Source organism: Fomitopsis serialis (genome assembly GCF_022376445.1).
Source record: "Fomitopsis serialis strain Sig1Antser10 chromosome Unknown B0H18scaffold_30, whole genome shotgun sequence".
NCBI classification, from domain to species: domain Eukaryota; kingdom Fungi; phylum Basidiomycota; class Agaricomycetes; order Polyporales; family Fomitopsidaceae; genus Fomitopsis; species Fomitopsis serialis.
Window position 1 is genome coordinate 111088 of NW_025954990.1, and position 22452 is coordinate 133539.

General features: G+C 55.6%; 6 protein-coding genes across 6 annotated transcripts; 3 read left to right on the top strand and 3 right to left on the bottom strand.

Moving 5' to 3' along the window:
• Positions 1–529: 529 nt before the first annotated feature.
• Positions 530–2272, bottom strand: B0H18DRAFT_1118782 (uncharacterized protein; the record flags this gene model as incomplete). The annotated part of the gene is made up of 1 exon (XM_048033844.1): positions 530–2272. One exon carries the CDS (start codon positions 2270–2272, stop codon positions 530–532), a length of 1743 nt encoding a protein of 580 aa, XP_047893780.1.
• Positions 2273–4636: 2364 nt separating this feature from the next.
• On the top strand, positions 4637–8447 carry B0H18DRAFT_1005216 (uncharacterized protein). The gene is made up of 5 exons (XM_048028549.1): positions 4637–5022; positions 5075–5325; positions 6214–6414; positions 6465–7343; positions 7393–8447. The coding sequence occupies exons 2-5, from the start codon at positions 5116–5118 to the stop codon at positions 8161–8163; spliced, it is 2061 nt and encodes a 686-aa protein (XP_047893781.1). The 5' UTR covers positions 4637–5022; positions 5075–5115; the 3' UTR covers positions 8164–8447.
• Positions 8448–8980: 533 nt separating this feature from the next.
• On the top strand, positions 8981–11247 carry B0H18DRAFT_1118784 (uncharacterized protein; the record flags this gene model as incomplete). Its single annotated transcript, XM_048033845.1, has 3 exons — positions 8981–10042; positions 10212–10655; positions 11140–11247. The coding sequence occupies 3 exons, from the start codon at positions 8981–8983 to the stop codon at positions 11245–11247; spliced, it is 1614 nt and encodes a 537-aa protein (XP_047893782.1).
• A 1349-nt stretch (positions 11248–12596) lies between these two features.
• B0H18DRAFT_876235 (uncharacterized protein) lies at positions 12597–15195 on the top strand (the record flags this gene model as incomplete). Its single annotated transcript, XM_048040478.1, has 3 exons — positions 12597–12980; positions 13616–14180; positions 14228–15195. 3 exons carry the CDS (start codon positions 12597–12599, stop codon positions 15193–15195), a joined length of 1917 nt encoding a protein of 638 aa, XP_047893783.1.
• A 675-nt stretch (positions 15196–15870) lies between these two features.
• Positions 15871–17977, bottom strand: B0H18DRAFT_1084940 (amidase signature enzyme; the record flags this gene model as incomplete). The annotated part of the gene is made up of 7 exons (XM_048031853.1): positions 15871–16146; positions 16207–16577; positions 16634–16695; positions 16750–16837; positions 16897–16975; positions 17086–17869; positions 17946–17977. 7 exons carry the CDS (start codon positions 17975–17977, stop codon positions 15871–15873), a joined length of 1692 nt encoding a protein of 563 aa, XP_047893784.1.
• Positions 17978–19802: 1825 nt separating this feature from the next.
• Positions 19803–20771, bottom strand: B0H18DRAFT_954617 (uncharacterized protein; the record flags this gene model as incomplete). The annotated part of the gene is made up of 3 exons (XM_048042281.1): positions 19803–20038; positions 20100–20232; positions 20298–20771. The coding sequence occupies 3 exons, from the start codon at positions 20769–20771 to the stop codon at positions 19803–19805; spliced, it is 843 nt and encodes a 280-aa protein (XP_047893785.1).
• Between the last annotated feature and the right edge of the window lie 1681 nt (positions 20772–22452).

A 22452-nucleotide genomic window follows, 5' to 3' on the forward strand; every position in this document is an offset into this window, starting at 1 on the left:
CAACGATGGCCCCGGGTCACCTGTCAAGCCGAAATGGTGGTACTCGATGGACAATCCTGTCTTGTAGGCGTGTCATCACTCTCCCCTGTATCTGTCTTCTGACGATCTACGCACAGTGAGTAGTATGTTGCGGGCGTGGAGGTACCACGACTAGCAACCAGTTGTTAGTCGAGGCATGGACTTCCCCAGTGCCCGTACCACTCATGTTCAACTTGTCTTCGTCGCTGCCGTGCTTTCGAGGCGAGTCTGTCATTGTGCCTCATGATTATTGAGTTGCCGTTCATCGAAACCGCACCAGGGCTCAGGGAGGACTTCAACCAAGCAATGGGGTCTAAACTCTACGTACAAGTTCGTCAATATTACACTGGCATACGCCAAACTACAAAGCAGTGATGCATGCGTACGGAGGAGTTGTAATACAAGTTTAACAAGCAGAATCAAAAGTTATTGAGAACTCCAATGAGTACGAGTGGAACGAGAGGCGACGGTATGCGGACACGGCAGCGTTCTACTAGTATCTCGGAGGCCTTCACTGTGTAACTGATTCTCCCTCGTCAAGTGCCAGGTCGTGGCCGCCAACGTTACAGACGAGGGTTTTTGTTACACCTCGCAACTGCCCCAAATGCGCCCGCAGATTTGGCGGTTCCTCCGGAAATATGAGGGCGAGATGCTCCAGGCGTTCCTCCAAGGCGGCTTGGCGGTTACATATGGAGGTCACAATGTCCTTGATGACCGCTTCCGATTTGTCGAGCTCCTCCTGCTCCTTTGCAATATACTCGAACTTGATCCGCTTGAGCATCGGCCATGGCAGTGAATCGAACTCCCTCAGTTGCGCGCTTGATGGACCAATGTCGAACAGAAAGTCGGTGAAGAAGTCCGGAGTCGGTCCACTTGCGTGGAATTCTTCGAGGTACGGAAATGCTTCGTAGTACAAGCTTTCCCAACTCTCATAGAGTTCAATAGAATGTTGTCGTGTGTCGTAACAACATCCTTCTTCAACATACACGTGCAGGGCGGTCAGCGACTGAGGGAATACTTTGCCCAACTCAGGCATGATCTGTCTTTGAATAGATCTAAGGTTGAACAGATCCGCCAAATAACATGAAAAGGTGATAGTCGTGGTATCGGCTCTACAAGGCTCGGAGTCTTCCAGCGTCAAAGCCTTTATATCGAAGGAGTAGTAGCCGAACTCAACGCGTAAGGCTTGTACCGCAGAGAGTGCCGGAAACGGTATGTTGTCCTTCGGAACGATGTCTGCGACGAGGATCCCGTGATGCAAGTCTGCATTCTCGTCTTCATGGACAGCTTGGCCCCTGGCGTCCAGATATGTATCAATCTTGATTTTTGCAGTGCGCGGAAGGGCCAGATGTGCCAGAAGAAACGACATAGCCGCATGTCCACCATAGTGAAGAAATTTAAAGCTCTTGAGGTGTTGAAATTTGAGGATAGGCCGAATCCTGGTGTCGGTAGGAAACGTCATGGCGTCAATGTCAAGGCCACCAAACGTGAGATGCTCTAGAGCTGGAGAGCTCCTGAGTAAGTTGAACAGTTCGTCCCAGGTGTCACACAACATGTTGTCCAACGTGAGCGATGTCAAGCAATGCACATCGACAATGTTCGCCTTCAGTTCGAAGTCGCCGAGAGACAGGGACCCAAGCGATGGAAAATCGTCGCCATGTACGATGATAGTCGAGGAGGATTGGTGCACGGAAAAGTCGTGATGAAGGGAGAGAAATGACAGTCGCTTCATGTGATGCTTGATGTATGGCTGGGAGCTGTATGTCTCCAAATGGGTGACTCGATCGAAATGGGGGGAGAGCATGTTCAGCAGGGCGTCCTGAGAATCCTCGGGGCATTTCGCCCGCGTGTCAAGTGAAAGACCAGCCCTGCGTGATCGGCGCAAGTACGTCTCGACGAGTGGAAGTGGCATGCCGAGCGCAATCTTCGTCCACAGGCGTGGAGAGGAGACTGCGACATGATACCAATGTCGGCAGATCAGCAGTACGGTGACGAACGACCAGTCGCGAGGACAGTCGGGTCGTAAGATTTGCAGGATCTCCGTGAGCAATTCAGGCGGCAACCGGTTGACGGGTACGGTCGAGTTGACGAAAACACTGATTTTGACCAGCCATTTCCGCATATCCGAAGGGTCTTGAGGGTGGAGGCGCACAATTACATCAGCAGGAAGGGGAGAGGGCGTCCGTAGTCTATCCGACTCAGATGTCATCGCACCTCCTATGAAGATGTATGTGAGTCGCTCAGTGCATGCCATAGCTGACTGCTGACTTACGATTCCAGTCTGCTTTGAGCCACTTGCGTTATTGAGGCTGCGTGTGCTCTGAACCACAATCGACTGCTGCTATACTACATGATCGGATGAAGGCTGTGAGCATGACTGACTGGTACTAAAAATGGGCGTTGTGCACATACCGTAAAATCAAACTTCGGGTTGTCGGTGCGACCACAATGGTAAGCAGCACTTCTGTTAGGAGCTTGGGAGAGGTCGGGGTGGCACTTGAACTTGAACCACCTACGTTCTATTTATTGGATGAACACTAGCGACGGTTGCCACCGCATAGGCGCCGGTTGCCTTTCAAACGTCGTCTTTGTTTGGATATTGCTTTGGGTCAGTGGCTACGCTTTGACTTCGTCTTCGCCGCCTGTCAATGGAATGTCTTCTAGTGCTTGGCAATTTCTGGTAGCTCAGAGCCGTGTAGTCTTTAGCCCGACGACAAGGTTGCTTACCAGCGTCGAGACCTGAGGCTTTGTCCAAGTGGCCACTGGCACGTGTCTCTCTGTATGGAGACAGCTAGTACTATAGCAGAGGTACGAGCGAGAAGAGCACATGAGTGATTGAACTCGTTGACATCTTCAGTAATGCTCACATTGTCGGTCCTGTGAAGGACGGTGGACCAGTAATGTACTTATCTGCAATGTACGACCCGATGAGAGTCCAACGTCACAGCCTGAAGCTGGAGCTCCGCTCGTAACGCCCCCCTTAACTCTCTACAGCAATCAGTGGGGCAACGAGCAACAATCAAAACTGTATGGTCCGGCGCAGGCCCAGTTACAGGCAGTGCCTGGGCAAGTGAGGGGGCTCTGAGATTTTGCTGTTCGGTCCTCACTCAATATGGTACCTTACAGACAGCCTAAGCTCCAGTCTGGGCGATGGAAAGTCTCGTCATTTCGCGTCAAGTAGGTTGAGAACTCGGATGAGCTCGCGCCAACGTGTAACATAGTAGAGCCCGCGTCGTCATCGCAAGGATTGAAACATGTCTGCAAAGCGCTAAAATGATAAGGAGTACGGGGTAAAATAACATCGACTCAGCAGCATAGTCGCGTGAACGGCCTTCGACTCTGTTGAATGGAGCCTTGTTGTTCCCGCACACATCGGCGCAGGACTTTCTTCTCTGGTTTACAGGCCACTGTGCATGCTCGGAGCATAGCGATCGATGAGCTGTATTTTCACGAAGCCTGCGAATAGATCTAGTTTCTGATTGTCAATGACGAGAGGACACTTTGGCACCTGTGGACAGACCCGTATAAATTTCACTCTCGGGCAATCCCTCGGGAGCTGCTCCGAGAAGCTCGCGAACGTCTGCTTAGCAACAACACATAGGTGGTGCCCCATGACATGACCCCGGGTCAGTCAAGCGTCCTGTTAGATAATCGTGTCAAATTTCAATGACAATGCGGAGGAGAAGGCGGGGACTACGCCTTTAATCAATGTACGACCCGAAAGGCCTCGTACACAGCTATCACCGCGACGGAAGCACGGAGCGGTGCGGTTATAAGGCACCGTAATAACGAAGCATGAGTGAATCCGCTTTATATCCGGCATGCATAGCTACCGGATCTGTAGGAGTATTCTGAAGACCTATATCGTGGCGCAACTGTCGAAGAAGCGGTGGGAGCTGGCACGCGTCAAAGTCTTCCAAGAAACTCGGCGAACTTACGGACATTGACAATCAACATACTGCCGCTACAAATAGAGTTGATTTGAACACATCGCTCTCCGAGTCGTCGGGTGTTCGGAAGGCTGCTCAGTGTTCTGTCTCCGCGCGTCGTTCATTTAAGCGATCTGCGGTACATTGACCGCTTCACCTACCACGTCGAGAATGCGACGATGATCAGCAGGACGACTGAACGGGTCGCGAACAGGATTAGTGTGCAAGACGGAAAACGGCCGGATCTCACCTGGGGTCACTCAGAACGTTGGAAATGAACTCGAAATGGCGTGCTTATCGGCCTATCACGTCCGCTAGAGCGTCAGCTACAGCTTCCCCACTGCCCTAGGCTGGCCGAGCTCTACCCAGTCGCTGCGGGGCAGCGCGGGGATGTTTGACTGGAGTTGGCTCGCGCCGCCCGCTGTGATGTCCAAGCCAACCAAGCGAGGGCGTTGTGGCGGGAACTACCCAATACGGATGCGCGCAATGCAAACGGGGGAATGGGCGCTCCGCGATCAAGATCCGGATCTTGGGATAAGATCTGATGGCTTCTTTGCCAGGCGCCTAAGCTTGATTCGGCCGACAACAGAATGGCGAGCGCGGTGCGGCGACAATGCGGGCGAGTCGAGCTGTCGTACTTACTGAGTCTCGAACAGTAGAAGTACGGAGGTATATATGAGAGTAAGATACGCGGCCGCGTACTGCACGCCACAACATCGCCGCAAGTTCCTCCAACATCGCACGTTCGCAATGGCGGAAGTATCGGTATCACATGACGAATGTGGCAAGGGTGGCGGCGTCTTCAGCCACCCGCTCGCGTTCGCTTGCAACGCGAACGGCAGCCAACGGCCAAGGAAGCTTTCGTACGCCCATCTCATCAACCCTGAACCGCGTCGCTTGGCTTATATTCTCATTGCTGCGCCTTTTCCTCAGGCTCTACGACCTTCTTTCGCGCTGTTCACCCACCTCTTCAGCCGGTTCATCCTCGACGTCCAGCTCGTGTGCGAGCTTCAGCTCCGTTTCGTCTCCTAGACTGTCCAGCGCATCCATATCAGCATCTACGACTCCAGAGGCACCTAGTCCGACATTAGAGACAGCGTTCACCACCATGTTACACAGCGAGCTCGCCTCGCTATCCCCAGATATCTCCGCAGCCACCCACCGCAGGATGGCTGACGACCTCTGCGCCAGACCGCCTTTCGTATGGGACTGGGACATCGAGCACGCCGACCGCAAAGCGGAGGCGAGAGCCGACGCCGCAGTGCATGGGGCCCCGCCATTCCAGGTCGACCGCAAGCTCTTGAAGGACATTGTTCACGAGAAGATGGGTGAGAATGTCGTGAGGATCAAGTTCCTTGGCGCGGGCACTTTCCACAAGGTAAGTGGCTGTGCTCAAGTCGTTATCGAGGTGGTACGGGCAGGTGGCAGACGGTGGATGCTTGGCCTCATGTCGATGCCGCATGAGGACGGGACGGCGGAAGGGTATCTTCGGAGAGCTGCGCACGTCCGGGACCGGAGTGGAGAGTGTAATGCATATTTATCGTGACACTTTGGCGTTCCCGTGCCTATCATATGCGCGTGCCCACTGCGTCTCTAAATCACTCTCACTCTGGAATAGACGTGAGCGGTGCCGAGATGGTTGTGGGAACGATGCCATTGCTGGGGACGGGGAGGCGAACGGAGTGATTGCCACGGCCGCCGTCCCTTGACTCACGACCGCACGGTGTATCTTCACTGGCTACTGAATGCACCAGCGAGTCGATCGTAGTGGACAATAGTATGGACTGCATGTTTCTATGACCTTTCCTTCGGTCTCTGCCGGCAGCGATGGCTGCTATGAGCTTCACCAGGATACAGAGGCCGAGTCCTGGTTGCGCACACATCGTGGTCTCCAGAATTCCTCGGCATGGGTCAGGCCTGTCAACATCTACCTTGGTGGATTGCTGTTTGACCTCTGCCACATAGCTCATTCTGCATACCCTCGAACCGGCAGGGTGTAGTCCGAGGTAGATTGATACGTCATGAAAGCAAGGACTATGTGCGATTCCAGGTCAGGGATGCGACGCTTTGAAGGCGGCTGTGGCATCCAATGTTCTCACTATGCCTTCATGTTGTGTTGCGTGGACGAGATCGTCTAAGACAGTCCGCGACTGCCAAACCCTGTCCGGCTTCCTCATTTATTGCAGGGGAGCCTTCCATATCTTTCCTTCCCTGTAAACCGAAGTGCACTGTTGGATGCAAGCTTACCAACATGTTGTATCCGTAGGCGTACTCGATTACACTTGCGAGCGGAAAGGAGGTCATCGCGCGCGTCGCCCGCCGCTTCATGCCGCGGCTCAAGACCGAGTCGGAAATTGCGACAATGCAATACTTGCGTGAGCGCACGAGCGTGCCGGTACCGGATGTCTACCACTACGACGCAAATCCATACAATCGCCTTGGAGGCGAGTACATCATTATGTCTAAGGTGCGCTCAAGCTCTGCACTCTCATGACCATGCAGCTGAATGCCTCGCAGGCACCCGGCGTCCCATTGTCCAAGGTGTTTCATTCTCTATCGCACGAACAGCTCGTGGTGTTGATGGAGAACGTCGTCGCCCTCATCATCCCACTCTTCGCTCACCGCTTCCCCGGAATCGGCTCGCTGTACTCCGGACCTGACCCCGACGCTGGCCCTGCCACGGCCGTCCCAACGTGCTTCTCGTCCGCCGCGCCGACGCCGACAGTGGCGTTCTACCAGCCTGCCATCACGCGGGCGCCGCTGTCGACCGCCGGGTCTACCGCGACCGCGACGCCATCGGATGCATCGACGTCGACGCGCTCGCAGTTCCACGTTGGGCCGATCGTCTCCTGGCCATTCTTCGGCTCGCACCGGGGCGAGCTCGCACACCCGTCCGAAATGGACCGCGGACCGTGGGCGACGACGGACTCGTACTTGAAGGCGTGTGCGGCGCGCGAGGTCGTGGGTGTACGGCGCGAGAACGATGGCAAGGCGGCGCCGCACCGGCTGCATCTCGACCCTGGCGAGGTGGACGCGAGCCGGCACCACCACGTCGAGGCGTTGCCTGGAGATGAGAGCGACACGAGCGAAGAATGGGACTGGGACGAGAGCGAGGACGAGTGGGAGGGCCCGGGGGACAGTATGTATCGGGATTACAGGAGGATGCAGAGGTCGACGTTCTTGGTCGCGCATCTGAAGGAACGGGAGGAGAAGGTGAGAAGGGAGATGGAGCGGGTGGTGCGGATGATGGAGAGGCTGAGGGTGCCTGTGCCCGGGAGTGAGAAGCAGGAGGGCGACGGCGGTGGCGGCGGCGGCGGCGTAGAGGAGTTCGGTCTGGACTGCCATGATCTGAGTCTGGAGAACGTCTTCGTGGACGAGCGTGATCACGCCAAGATCGTACGTACCCGCCTGTCGTCGGATGTCTTGTTGCTAACCGCTATTGTAGACGTGCATCATCGACTGGGAGTCGACGACGACGCGGCCGCTCTGGGCGTGCGCACACGTGCCGACGTTCCTACAGTCCTCGCCGTTCACGTCCAAGCTCTTCCGCGCGATGGTCGAGCGTCTCGCCTCGCGTCCTGCATCGTCCGCGCTCCCGATTGTCATTCCGTCGTTCGCAGATGGGCATCCGACGCCTGTCGATATCGTGCACGCGGCGGAGGAGTGGCTGCACCATGAGGCGACGGGTGCGCGGCTGCGGATGGCGCACCGGTGCATCGAGTGGGATGGGTGGGAGGAGGGCCTGGTGGACAGCATCCTGGGCCCGGAGGAGGAAGAGGAGGAGTGGTTCAAGAGCTGGGAGTGCGGGCAGAGTGGGGTGCACACGCCTGAGGCGGTACCCGTGGAGGTATACGGGGAAGGGGAGGCGGAGGGAGGGAGCGACGACAGCGGGAGCCCGACGCTGGTGGACGCGGCGTCGAGCGACGGGGAGCGCAAGGCGGAGGGCAGCGCGAAGGTCGAGACGAGCGCAACCGGGAAGGCGGGCGGGAAGGGCGCGGTGAAGGTGCCGATGGCGAAGAAGGTGGTGCAATGCGAGAAGGAGAAGGAGAAGCTGCTCAAGGAGACGGGCGACTTCTGCGGCGGGCGCGGGGGTGAGCTTGGCCGGCGACTGGAGGCATGGCTGCACGTCAGTGGTGACGGCACCGGCCGCGTAGGTCTCGAACGGCGGTGGACAGGCGAGGGGTACGAGGATGTGAAGGTGCCCCTCCGGCAGTGAACGAAGTATTCATGTGGTGCGCGTACCACATCCTTTGTGAACCTGTGCATATTTTACGATTATTTTACGATTTCTCTTGGACATGGTCGGGTCCTGTTCGCTCAGATGCGCTCTCGATAACTTATAGTCTTGTCCGTCGCGCGTGTATGATAATGCCTCCGTACGCATGCATTCACTGTTCTGTAGTTTGGCGAATGCCAGTGTATTGCTGACGAATCCTGTACTTACCTAGACACTATTTCTTGGTTGCATACGTAGTGAATCTTTACGCCAGCAAGCTATTAGTTGCGAGATAAACCTGGAAAGCACGTCAACAAGAGTTCGCGAAGGCGAATCATTAATCACTCCGACTGGCTACATAGTACTTATGTACTTGCGTTGTAACACTAAGATCTGAGATCTGAGATTCCATCAATAGGAATGGATGGACCACGTGATGATCCATGAAGGCGCCTGCCCATGGGCCCAGACCGCGGGGCGGCGACCGTCGCAGACCCGCCTCCAAATTATTGACCGCTCTTGTCAACGTACCAAGTACCGTTGTAGCCGCACTGACAACTTGAAGTTTGGCGTACGTATAGGGATCGCGATCTCAGGGCACATACAGAATTAGCTCACGGTCTTTATTGGTACCGTCCAGCAGTCATTCAGGTTCCGCACCGTGACGTTCAATCTCAACCAACTTAGGACGCAGCCTTGCTATTGGCGCCAAATAGCAAGTGGAACCGTCGAACGCTAGCTTGTGGGTGACGAGCAGTCAGCCATCGCGGGAACACAACTCATACATGTTTCGCAGGAAGTGCCATCACAAATTACAATGGCATCCGGTCGCGAGTTGGATCGATTGCGCACGCCCTCGCCCCTTCCTGCTGATGTACTTGTGCGCCTACCCCCTCAAGACCCTTCGGCCATGCGGAACTGGCTGGTAAAAATCAGCGTTCTCGTTAACTCAACCGTGCCGATCAACCGGTTACCGCCTGAGTTGTTCACGGAGATCCTGCAATTCTTGCGAATCGACTGTCCTCTCAACTGGTCGTTCGTCACTGTACTGCTGATCTGCCGACATTGGTATCATGTCGCAGTCTCTTCTCCACGCTTGTGGACGAAGATTGCGCGGGGCATGACACTTCCACTCGTCGAGACGTACTTGCGCCGATCACGCAGGGCTGGTCTTTCCCTTGACACGCGGGCGAAATGCCCCGAGGATTTTCAGGACGCCCTCCTGAACATGCTCTCCCCCCACCTCGATCGAGTCACACATCTGAAGACATACGGCTTCCAGCCGTACATCAAGCATCGCATGGAACGATTGTCGTTTCTTACCCTTCATGACGACTATTGCGTACGCCATCACCCCTCCACTATTATCATACGTGGCGACGACTTCCCGTCGCTGCGTTCCCTGGCTCTCTGCGACTCCGAGCTCAGCTCCAAGGCGAGCATCATTGATGTGCGTTCCCTGACATCGCTGACGTTGGACAACTTGCCGTGCGACACGTGGGACGAGCTGTTCACGTTACTCAGGAGCTGTTCCGCTCTAGAGCGTCTCACCATTGATTCCCTCGACATCGACTCCATGGTGATCCCTACCAATACCCGGATCAGGCCTACCATCGAATTTCAACACCTCAAGAGCTTTGCGTTCCTTCACTACGGCAGACATGCTAGTATGTCATTCCTTCTGGCCCATCTGGCCCTTCCGCGCATAGCAGAAATCAAGTTTGACACGTACTTGGACGCCCCGGGAGAAGAAGACGAGGATGCAGACATGCATCACGGAATCCTCATCGCAGACATCGTTCCGAAGGACAATACAATGTCGCCGGCATTCTCTGCGGTACAAGCCGTCTGCCTTGAGATCTGCTACTGCTCCTTGCGTGTAAAGGCGTCCACGCTGGAAAACCCTTGTAGGGCCGGCAACACGACTATCACCTTTTCTTGTAATTCGTCAGATCTCTTAAACCTCAGATCTGCTCGAAGACAAATCATGTCTGAGCTGGGCACAGTTTTCCCTCGGTCGCTGACCGTGCTGCACGTGCGTGTTGAAGGAGATGGTTATTTCAACTTATTACGACACGGGACAAGATTATATTCCACTCTGGGATAGTTGGGAGAACTTGTACTGCGATGCATTTCCGTATCTCGAAGAACTTCACGCCAGTGGACCGACTCCGGACTTCTTCATTGATCTTCTGTCCGAAATTGGTCTATCAAGCGCACACCTGAGGAAATTCAACGAGCCAATGCCATGGCCAATGCTCAAGCGGATCAAGTTCGAGTATACTGCACAGGAGCAGGAGGCGCTCAACAAATCGAAAGCGGTCATCAAGGACATTGTGACTACCCTATGTAACCGCCAAGCCGCCTTGGAGAAATGCCTGGAGCATCTCGCACTCCTATTTCCGGAGGAACCACCAAATCTGCGGACGCATTTGGGACAGTTGCGAGATGTGACAGAAACTCTCGTCTGTAATGTTGGTGGCCACGACCTGGTACTTGACGATGTAGATTCAGTTATGCAATGATGATATGGCACTGGTGACCTCCGAGGTGGAATGCCGCCGGGTCCGCATACCGTCGCCTCTCGTTCTACCCGCTCTCGTTGGTGTTCTCGATAACTTTTGATTTTGCTTGTTACACTTGTAGTGGCAACTCCTCCGTGCGTGCGCCAGCTGCGAGATATTGACGAGCTTGGACATAGAGATTAGACAGTGTCATTCAGTTGCAGTGCTCCCTAGTGCGTGGTTTTCGATGGTCAACGACTCAATTGTAGGACACAAATACAGACTCGACTCGAAAGCACGGCAGCGATGAAGACAAGTTGAGAATGAGCTGCAGGAGCACTGGGGAAGTCCATGCCTCAACCAATAAGTGGTTGCTAGTCGCGGTACCTCCACGCCCGCAACATGCTACTCACTGCGCGTATATCGTCAGGAGACAGACACGGCCCTTGGAGAGTGATGACATGCTTACAAGACAGGATTGTCCATCGAGTACCACCATTTCGGCTTGACAGGTGACCCGGAGCCGTTGTCGCTCAAATTCTCACTCAAATATTTGATCAAGCCCATCCCCGCGGCTTAATCTCCCGGTGTCGTGTCTTCTCCGTGTAATGCGACCAGAGCGCCACCACTTCAGTGCCGCGCGTGAGCAACAACCGAAAAGTGGAATAATTCACTGTCAATACTACGATTGGCCGCTCAACGATGTGCGACATCTTCTGCTCGTCCCTCTACTACAGGAGGTTGGGCTATGGGCCCCACGAGAGGGTCTCACAGATGTGATTTTCTGCTTGTTACGAAGCCCGAGGGCTCAGGGATGTTATGTGGATCTGTCGTCTGACACTCCCCTGCCAGTGCGTGACATATCCAGGATTCAAATGCCATGCACCGTACTGTAGCGCAATTTTTGGAAAAGACCCTGTCAGAGCCTTCTCACTGCATCTACTACCAAGTGACCCGGGCACTGCCTGTACTTACTCGGGCCCGCGCCGGACCGCAGCTAATGGCAAGGAATGTCGACATCATTCTCAGTCAGAAGCTGTCCGCAATAGTCCCTTTGAGCATCGAAAGCGCAGTTACATAAAGGCAGCTGTGAGGGAATATTCCGAAAACATCGGTGACTTAAAGCGTACTACTAGTGAATGCTGGGTAGCGTCTTTGAGAAATGCTCGTGGAATCAAGGTCCAGCATCGTCAGTGGTAATGTGGGTTAGATGTAACATATGAACAATCGCAACTTGAAGGACTTCGAGTTACAGAAGTTCTTGGTTACTGCACAGGAGCACGTGGGTTCGACGGTCGTCACGGCAAATGCCGAAGCGATGTATGTATATAAACAGTAATACGTGGTGGCCAGTGGTTGACTCGGACTTGGGAGCATCAATCGTGCAATTTGTTCACGTATGACTTGCCTACGAGTTGTAACGATTCATATAGATCATGAGTGCTCGTAGAATCAATGATCTCATGGTATCCAGTGCTGAGTAAGCTAGCCGCAGCGGCCCTCGGGAGAATCGGCCCTGGGCTCTCAGTGTCGCTATTCGTGTGTGGTACGTTAGCTTTCCCATACATAAGCACGACGCAACTCATTCCAATATTCATTCCGATGAGGCGTTCCGGGGTTGTCAGACAGGCTCAATTTCCCTTCCGTTCTCGTCAGTCACCACACTATCATGTACTTACCCCTGTCTGTGTAGCGACTCGCGAGGCTGGCCGCAGTCCGTTTGTATTGGCTATGACAGCCTCAGCACAGCCGGAGCGCAAACCCAGTACGTCCCTTACGTATGAAACCAACATCAAACCACAACGTACGGCGTTAAGGACGGGCGTTGTCGCAGAATTGAATCTGAGATCGCTCATCATGTGCCTCAGCGCTCGGTCCACGCGAAGGTCCAGAGCCTGAACTCATCTTGTCCTCCCCTCTCACCATCCCATGGCACCCTACTTTGCTAGTTCACCTCACCCTGAGCCGCCGACGCGGGCAAGCCTCGCTGAGGCTCGCCGTGAGCTCACGGCGCAGCAGCAGTCTGTCCAGGCGCTGTCCGACCGAATCTGCGCAGCCGAGGAAGAGCTCGCGCGCACAGTTGCGATTGCGCAGAGCGCGATCCGTGAGCTGGAGAAGGAGCGCGACGAGCTTCAGGAGCACGTTGCACACACGCTCGCGTATGTGGCTCCGATCCGCCGTCTGCCGCACGAACTGCTGCGGTACATCTTCCTGCTGAACTTCGACGAGTACCCGTGCTGCGCATGGGTCCTGTCCGCGGTATCCGTGCTGTGGCGGAGGCAGGTGCTGTCCATGCCGATGATGTGGTCCAAGGTGAGCGAATTCTCTTGTATGACATGCCCGCTAGCGCGGGAAGAGATGCTCGATTTCAGTGTTGACATCCGGTCTTCCTGGCCCATGAAAGGGACCCTGACGACATGTAGAGAGGAGAGATCTCGAGACGGGTCAGCTCGTCGGGTCCTGGGAGCTGGTCTTGCCAATATACAGGCGTCACCAGGCAATCCGGGAGAAGTGGCCCTTCAATTGCCAAGTGCAAACGCGGGCGCAACTCTGGGGGTTGTTATCAACGCTGTCTCTGTCCGGAAGGCTTGCATATCCGGATAATAGCAGATGTTTGGACGCACATCCTGCTCTTGTCTGGATTTGCTACTCAAAATCGCGTTCTGTTCGAGTGAGCGAGGCGTACCACCCATGCAGGGGTTGTAAACTTAGCGTCCTCGCTCGAATAGCGCCAGGCATGACATTCGTGTGTGCCGAGAAATCACGGCTGCGCCTTTCCTCTTATATCTTCTATGACACACGACGAGAGCTCTCCACGGCCGACGAAATCACTTGTCGAGCGAATCGAACACGGAAAAGCCGAGTCGAAGGGAATGGCGCCCATGCTCGTTATACCTCCTATCTTCAACCTATTTGGATCTAGCGCAACTGACAGTCTCCGTTGCCAGATCCGTCTTGTTACAACACAGTCAACATCCGCGGATACTGTACGGCTGTGGCTGGAACGCTCGGGCTCTACAGTCCCACTGGACATTGAGATACTTCTCCGTTCGCACCCCTCTTCTCCGGGCGAAACTCCACCCCGGCGCCGCATCTCGCCTCCGGCGCACTCTGTGTCGGACTGGGGCTGGATACCGCCACCGCCTACCCCAACTCAAGGCGGGCTGGGCGGTGCGGCGACGTACATCATCCAACCTCCACCAAATATTACACTCTTCCAGCCGCCTCCAACATTAGGTGCCACGGCCCCTATAGTGCAGCATGGACACGGCGGAGCGACGGTACACGCACACGACGATCTCTGGGGCATGCCTCCGCTTGTGCCCGCAGCGGCCTCGGGTTCGAGCGAGCGAGAGAAACTGTCGAACCACCAGCGGAACAAGAAGAACATGCACTGGGGCCACATCGCGTTTTTCTACCTGGTCGAGCAGATGCACCGCTGGCAGCGATTTGTGTTCCGCTTTGAGAAGCAGTTCACGTCCGTCGCCGCGCTCAGGGCTATCGAAGGCGAGTGTCGCACGTATCAGGCGAACGGATGTAGCTCATGGACAAGGTTGCAGGTGACGCGCCTCTGCTGGAGGAGTTCGAAGTGTCAGCGGCAGAGCCAGCATTCTACGGCGACTGGAAGTGGCTGCCCTCGGCGCCGTCCAGCATGGCTGTCGATATCGGCAACCTCACATCACTGACTCTGAACAACGTCCCGTTCAAGTGGTCGTCGCCGATGCTGCGAAATTTGCGCTCGCTCTCTATCCGCACGCTGCCGACGATGCACCCCGCTCTGGATCGCGTGATGTTCATGGTCACAGCAAATCCACAGCTGGAGTCGCTCTCGCTGCACTTCAGCTCGCCAAACCCGCCCGTGCTCCCGCTCACGCCGACTGTACTACGCGATCTCAAGTCACTGACGCTCGGTGGACACTATCTCCTGTCGAGCCTCGCGGATGCCCTCGTCCTGCCGTCACTAGAAGCGCTCGTCCTGGACATTGACGCACGCGAGCCGATCGAGGATACCGTCTCGGCGCTGCTCGCGCGCTCGAACAACCCGCCGCTCACACGACTCTCCCTGAGCTACACGCTCTGCTCGGGGTCGAGCTCGTTTTACTACGGCGGCGGTGCGGGCGTCGCGACGTGGCACTTCCTGAGCGAGCTCGACCACCTGCGCACGCTCCAAGTCGGCGGGGCGCCGTTCGAGCCGCTGCTCACTGCGCTCGGCGCCACCGACGACGATGCACAAGTGCCCTCGCACATGCAGGCGCAGGCGGAGCACTGGGTCTGCCCGAATTTGACCACGCTCGCGCTGCGCGGTTGCCACGCTCACACGGACGGCGTGCACAAACTCGTGCAGATGGTCGAGGCGCGCAACCCCGACATGCAGGCTAATGCCACCGCGGCGGGTCTTGGGCTTGGCCCCGCGCGCCTGCGCCATTTAGAGCTGCATGACTGCGCGACCCTTGGGCCGGACGTACTCAAGTGGCTGAAGAGCAGGATCGAGGTGGTTTTGTGCACGGAGCCCGCGTTCGAGGGGTGAGCAGTATAGGTTTTTTGTCACGCGTCATGCGTTTGTGTGGTCACTCAACGGTTGGGACGTAGCACACCGAAGACGTGGGCGTCATGGTTCGTGGAATAACGATACCAAATACTGGTTCAGCGGACTGTATTCTAGCGCTACTCTATTTTGGTTCCTTGGCTTGATTTTGGTTTGTGGTATCTATCGGGCACAGTGGTTGTATAGTGGGACGTTCCGTACGTGCCAGTTTTGTATATCGCTATATTTTTAGCCTGGTGTCTAGTTGGGACAAACGCTCCCGCCAGACACACAGTATCGACTTATTTGCAAAATTCTCCACGAACGGCACGCTAATTATTTGTTCAAAGACGGGAAGACTGATCTTATATAGACAGTGCAGAGAAAGCACGGTCTGACAAAACTGCGACGTTGTACATACTTAGGACAGACGCTATAGATGACAAGAGGACCCAGTTGAACAATCGTAGTAAGTATAACCAAGAAAATCAGACGAAACCATGAGCAATGCGTTCTGAAAAAGGATCCGCTGTGACTGTCCGGAATTGTGACCGATCTACTATAATGCACACGTAATAAGATAACTTCTCCAGCGACCGTCTTCCACCAACATGGAGACCACGGCCAAGAATAGATACCACCCACTCATCGGAGCGCACCGGAAACCACTCTCGACTGTCAGAATTTCCTGGCTACAAAGCCGCGCCCTGCGTCCCAAAGTGCACGCTCGACCTCTGCCATCCCTGCGAGCACCTTCTCCTCTTCGAGTCTCTGCCCAACAACTTGAACGGCGACGGGCAGTCCGTGCATAGCGCTTGCGTCGTAGAGCGAGTACACGCCGCGTGCGATATCGTTCATGTTCTGATACTCATTGCCCTGTTTGAAGTTTGCAGGTAATCGGTCCAGAGTTTGGTCGACGTACGTAACCGGAACGACCCCGGCGCAGTAGTCAAGCTGCGTTCCGGGGTATTAGTGGACTATGAGTAACGCCTGGATTCTGGAATGGCCACTTACAATGTTGAACAAGAAACAGTAACTCGCAGACACCAGCGTTGCCGTACCGGTGCCGCCTCTTGGCACAGGGGGGATGGCGTGTGGGACTATCAAAACGAAGTCGACACCCTGATCTTGCCATGCTTCGTGCCAGGCTGCCTTGAATGCCTCCCGCGCGACCACCTGCTCGCGCTCCTCCGCGATGGTCCTCGGGTGGAAGCTTTCGAGGAGGGACGCCCAGGCGTCGTTCCGACCCTCCGGACGCGAAAGGAGGCGGTACATGGATGCGAGGAATCTCTTGACCCAGAGCGGAAGGGAGAGCAGCATCTGCACGGTGCGTTGCGCACCGTTCATCGTCTCCCCGGAGCGGCGTGAAGCATGCAGCGCAACACCTGTCCTAACGTAAATCGCAGCTCTTGCCCCGAAGACCGACCTGCCGATTACTCACCCCCATCGCCGAAGAGAAGTTGGTAACCGGCTATGAGACCTTCCAGCGTGGGCGGAGGAGAGCTAGGCGGACTGGTACGTCACTGCCGAATGCGGGAGTACAGATGAACCACGTACAAGTCAACGACCTCATGCCCTACTCGCTTGAGTGAATCTACAGTCTCCTGTAGCGCGCGCCGGCACGCAGGCGAGGGAGGGATAATGCCTGAACAAGACGAACCTGATGAGGGTGAAGTCGGTGTCAATCAGGAACGCAACGCCCACCATCGGACCAGATCACGCCCCATTTCGGCTTTCGACCACTGAGTATGAAATCGACCGGGCGCCATGGGAGGGGGACACACTGTGCGTCGTGAGATACGCGGAAGGGAAAAGACAAACTTGTCAGCGAGTTCGCTCCGACTACTAACACCGGTCGCGGGGTGCATGTGACGAGGCAAGAAACGCACGTACAGTGTGATCGTACAGCCACGGCTGCATCTCCACTACTCGCTTCCAGAACTCGCGCAAATCGTCGAGCGTCCGGGCGACGGGCGATGTCACTGTTGGAGAAGCTTCTTGGCCCGACATGCATGGTACGCACCCGTCAGCCGGGAAACGCCCAACAGAGCTCTTCATGGAGTAGACACCACAGTAGGCCGCAGGGAACCGTGTGCTCCCGCCGACGTCTGTCCCGACCTCGATAATGGAGCCTTGGTACGCCACGAGAGCAGCTCCGCCGCCCGTCGACCCGCCTGGGGAGAACGCGGGGTTGTAGGGATTGAGTGTGGCGCCGAAGACGTCGGACTCGGTCTCAAAGGAGAGCAGTCCGGTGGGTACGGTCGTCTTCACGTGGAGCAGTGCACCAGCATCATGTAGGAGCCTCACCAAAGGTGCAGACGTCTCTACAGGTCTGCCGGTTCTGGAGGAAAACCCAAGCGTTGTGTCGTGGCCCGCAACATTGATACAATCCTTGATGCTGATGACAACTCCGGACAGTGGTTTCTGCAGGAGTATGTCGCGGTCTGCCTCGTCGATCATGACGTCAGCAAGGCAGTTTGTCGCGTCCTGCGCGAGGAGAGCGCGTTTTCCGTACGCGTGCAAGACCGCCTCAGGGGAGATGGTATACGCATTGCATTCAGAGACGACTTGCGAAAGCGAGAGCGAGAGTATCTTTTGGTCACCGTCTGTGAGTGGTTCCGAGTAGATCGGAGGAAGCGTGCTGCGCTTGTGCAGGAGTTCCTGCTGCTTCCGTGCGCTATTAGTATGTGCACATCCACCGCATTGGTCATTCAGCACAGGTCATATTCGTCTACGGACGCAGAAGCGCTCACCAGTCTGCGTGATGGCGCCGGGACGCGAACATTGTGGTGGACAGGAAAGGGCTACGGCGATTCTGGAGAAGAGCGGGTTTAATACTTCGTCACGCGTGGGCGGCCAAGCCGGTATCTTGTATGACATTCGTCATCGCTGCATGGCGGCTGCCAGTGTCTTGTAGGCGCTGCTGATGGGCCGAGTCGTATTGAACGGGACCACGACGTCCGCGGACCGCCACAGGATGAGGCGACGGCGGCAATAGCCGCTACGGAAAGTGCTAGCCGCTGCGAGCTAGCGAGTTGCCCAACAAGAGCCAACAGTGTTACGTACACTGGGATGGCTGACCATCGAGCGTCAGAAGATAGCGGCCACGCCGAGTCGCCCGGTACCGCAAGAAGAATAGCGCGAGAGAAGGTCAGCCAGTTGCCTGGAGCGGGTGCTTCTGGCAAGGGGCGTGTGGGCGTGTCAGCCACAGGCCGTGTTCACACAGCAAGCTCTGGCCTGAGCAAGGGTGCGGCCATGAGGCACAATCAACGCCAGCGAAAGATGGAGGGCAGTTGAGATAAAAGGGAAAGAATCACCATACCAGTGCCATCCAGCGCCTGCGTCTTCCGTCCGAGAATTTCGCACTCTGTTCAATGGAACTCAGACGACCCTGCTCCGAGATCCCGTCAAGAGGGGACAGGGCCGCCGGACGGGCTGTATACCGGGTGTGCTACCGACCGAGGCGATTCCTAACTGCACGACTAACGTGAATCAGCCCGTTCTATTTCTCAGAAGCTGTGCGTAACGCACGGAATATCCTGGCTTCGAACCGTTCCCGGCTGCCGAGTTGTGGGAGCAGATTTGCAGCGATGCTCAGCCACTGACGGCGAGGCCTTGGAAACCGCCACGGTCCAAACCCGGAGGAAGCCATTTATGCCGTTCGATGCGAACGAGGATCACGACTCCGAGGTTGAGTCCGGAGCCCTCTGATACCACCATTTGATTGAATATGGGACGAACATGGCGAATGGGCTGCCGGTGGTCAGGCGTTCGAATTGCGTTCGAGTATAAGGAGTGACAGGACAGTCGCATCTAATCCGTCGGATCAGCTTCGGGTAATAGACGTTAGGTCAGAGATCCGGCATGTAATCCGGTAGTACAGGTTTGGACTGGCTTCGGAGACTGAGTGGCCGATTGGGCCCGTTAGGCTGCCCTATTCTTCAAATTGCTCAGCTGCATGTCCATACAATACAAACGCAAAAGGAAGCTTACATTCTCGGGCTCACATCGCACGGCTACTAGGCAAGGTTTGGTGGCCGGTGTTGACCAGAATGCTCGCTAGTTCTGTCTGGACTTAGTGCAGACGCAGAGTGCCTATGTTAAGAGCGGTGAGCGCGTGAGCACGCAGAGCAACTCACATAGGCATTAAAAGTACGAAGGGAGACTGTATGACAGAAATAGTAGCCTGACACGCCCGGAATGCGCGTGAACGCATATCTCAACCCTGGCGCACTATCGGGCATTGGTCTGAAGTGGGCCGCGAGTTACGAGTGATTCTGGTTCAAATGAGCGGGAGCTAAGACGAGAGTAGAACGTAGGACTCACTCTAGAACGATTCAATTCAAGTAGGAAGAGCGCTGTCAGCTGCGTCCGTCCGGATGTAATCAGGCAATCGCTCGGCGCTCAGGCCTCAGATCCCGGGTTTGGTGAGCGAGAACCAAGGCCTTGATCTGGCGGCCAAACGCATCGACAGCCTGGGCTTCTTCGTTCCAGTAATAGCATCAGGATACAGCATGGACTCTACGATAGCAATGACACGTTATCCTGGGTACAAATACACTTGCGATCAGAACAAAGCAGCGGGAAACCTCCAGCGAATATGATACAAGTTACATCATCATCTCGACGTCGACATCCTGAGCAGAATCTGCGGCCTCTGCTTGCTCGCTGCCCTGATTTGGTGCAGCTGCAGTCATGTCCTCTTCTGGAAAAGGATAATCATCAAGATCACTGTAGGTGAAGAGGTCATCCGGATTGAGGTCTTCGAGATGCAGATCGTACTCCTCCGCGTATGCTGCGAGCTCTTCATCCTCCAGGTCGTACGGGTTAGAGGAATCTTGCGGGTCTACGGCAGAAATTAAGAATCAGCATTAATCAAGCTCGCGGAGCCCCTGAATGCAGCTAACCATCAACCTCGTACTCCCATTCAGCCGTTTCTTCCAGGACAGGATCAAAAGACGAGCCAACGTCACGCTGGTACGAGACGCGGTACGCATGCTGCTCTTTCCGCTTCCCGCTCGCGACCAGCCTGCGGAATAACTGCACGCCAATCGTGCATCAGCTCCCATCTACATAACAGTCGACTCATGCACATCCTCACGCACTTCATCGTTGATCATCTCCTCCTCTCCCTCGTCGTCCATCATATCATCCTCGTCGCTCGCTTCGCTCATAGCGTTCCGTCTCCCCTTGATCTTCCGCTCACGATCCCGCTGCGCCCGCTCCACGCACCGCGCCTTGAACCGCTCCCGCAGGAATGCTTTCCGCGGGGCCTCCTCCGTCGGAACGGCCGAGGTGGAGGTGGACGCCTGAACGGTCATTGGCTGGAAGAGGTCCCCGCCGAGCTTGACGTGCCGCCGCTGCGAGTGTCTTCGTGAAGCTGACGGAGAGCTGACGGAGTGGTGCTCAGTGGACTTGTACTGCGCCCGTCGCCGCGCATATGAAGGTACCCCGGGCGAGGAGGCTGGCGAGGACCCGTCCGAGGACGCGAGCGGTGATGAATTGAGTGGCTGGTGGCCCAGCGTGCCGTACTGGCGCACCCGCGTCGGCCTCGATGGCGTCGACGGTGGTGAAGACATGAATAGTGCTTGCATGGGTTTGAGCAGATAGTCAAGTGGGTCAAATCAAAGGTGGCATTCAGGAAGAAAGACGCGGATCCGGGCGCGGTCGCGTAAGGGGAGCGTGACGAGACGCGTTCCCACACACCGCGTTATTTGCCTCTGTGTACGCGACGAGTCACTGTGTCCTAATAAGGTAATGATACCCGTTCCACCTGCGTCTCGCTGTTGGTCAGGATTCCGATTCGTACTTCAGCATGATGCCTGGATAAAATGAAACCTAAATGTGATATACCAGCGGTGAAGTTTGTCGGGATCCGCTGGGACCGAGTCGCTCAAAAATTCAGAAGGTTCATCTCTAGCTCGCTGAGTCGTGACCAGGATATCCTGAGGCACGAAGGTTGAAGGAACTGTCTACGTAGTATTTGAAACGTACATCTGGCTCGAGAGGCTAGCTCGCTCATGTTGCGGCTGTAGTCGCTGTTACGCCCCTCAGCGCAATCTATGGGACGTACAAAATGCCATCCTGAGCTATTCTAACCTGTCCGTTCAACATGACGTGGGCCCGGTATTGGTCTCCACTTAGACATAATTGCTTGGCTATCATAGAACTTGCCCTGCCTGTCTGCAACGATGCGGCGCGCCAACGAGGACATGTTCGATTAAATAACACATATGTCTGAGCAAGTAGCGATAGTGGACTCGGAGTCAAATCCTTTCTGTATTTGCTGTAGTTCAAAACACCTACAATTGCATCGAGGACCAGTCAGAATCTCTAGAAGACACCGCGATGTGCGCTGCTAGCAGTTGAATTCAGTAAGCTTGACGAGCCTTCGGAGATGCAACCTCATTCGCTCATGTCCCCTCGTGGCTTCATTCAAATACGCATTCGGACGGTGACAATCTACACACTGACGGTGGATCAGCGCAAGCATCGACTTGTCGCATGTGCCACTCACATACTCATGGGTTGCATTTAGGCATACGAGGGCATGTTTCTTAGAAGTATTGCCTCTCCTTTCAAGACGAGCCGACCTCCTTCGGTACAGCTGAATAGGTTTGCATTGAGTTCGCATGCTATAAGTGTCGACCATTCCAACGTCATGCGTCAGACCTGACACTGATACCCGGCCCAGAGTTGTTCCATTCCCTCAAACGAAGTCACGCCGCACTCGCAAACACCGCTCCGAGACACCGAGACACCGAAACAGCATGTCTTCGCGCATGGACTTCTGCATGAATGCCGTAGTTGCGACGTTTTCGTGACCGGGCAAGGAATGGCGTCGGTGTGTGTGGATCCTCGAGAGGCGAGCTGTGGCGGTCGGACGCGATGTCACTGAGATGCGTGGGGCACAGGTGACTGCAGAGCCCGTGTGTCCGAAGACGCCGGTTTCCCGAAAACGGGCATTGTATGGTGACCTCAAGGTGACCTTGTCAATTGCACAGGAAGCGCCGCTGACATTGTTCGTCTCTGGTTGGCCACGGCTGTACTCACCTGTGTGTGTCGGGGGTGTCTGAGAAGTCGTATGGCTGACTGCCAGGGCAAGGAGACGATAAAGACACACCTTTCGGTTTCCATATATTCGCACGTCTTCATAATCGACGTATGCAGAGACGGCATTACCATCCAAGAAGGCGTCTCTGCCTGGCAGCCTCACTCCGACACATTGTGCCACAGCATGCACGACGTAAGTATGAAGAC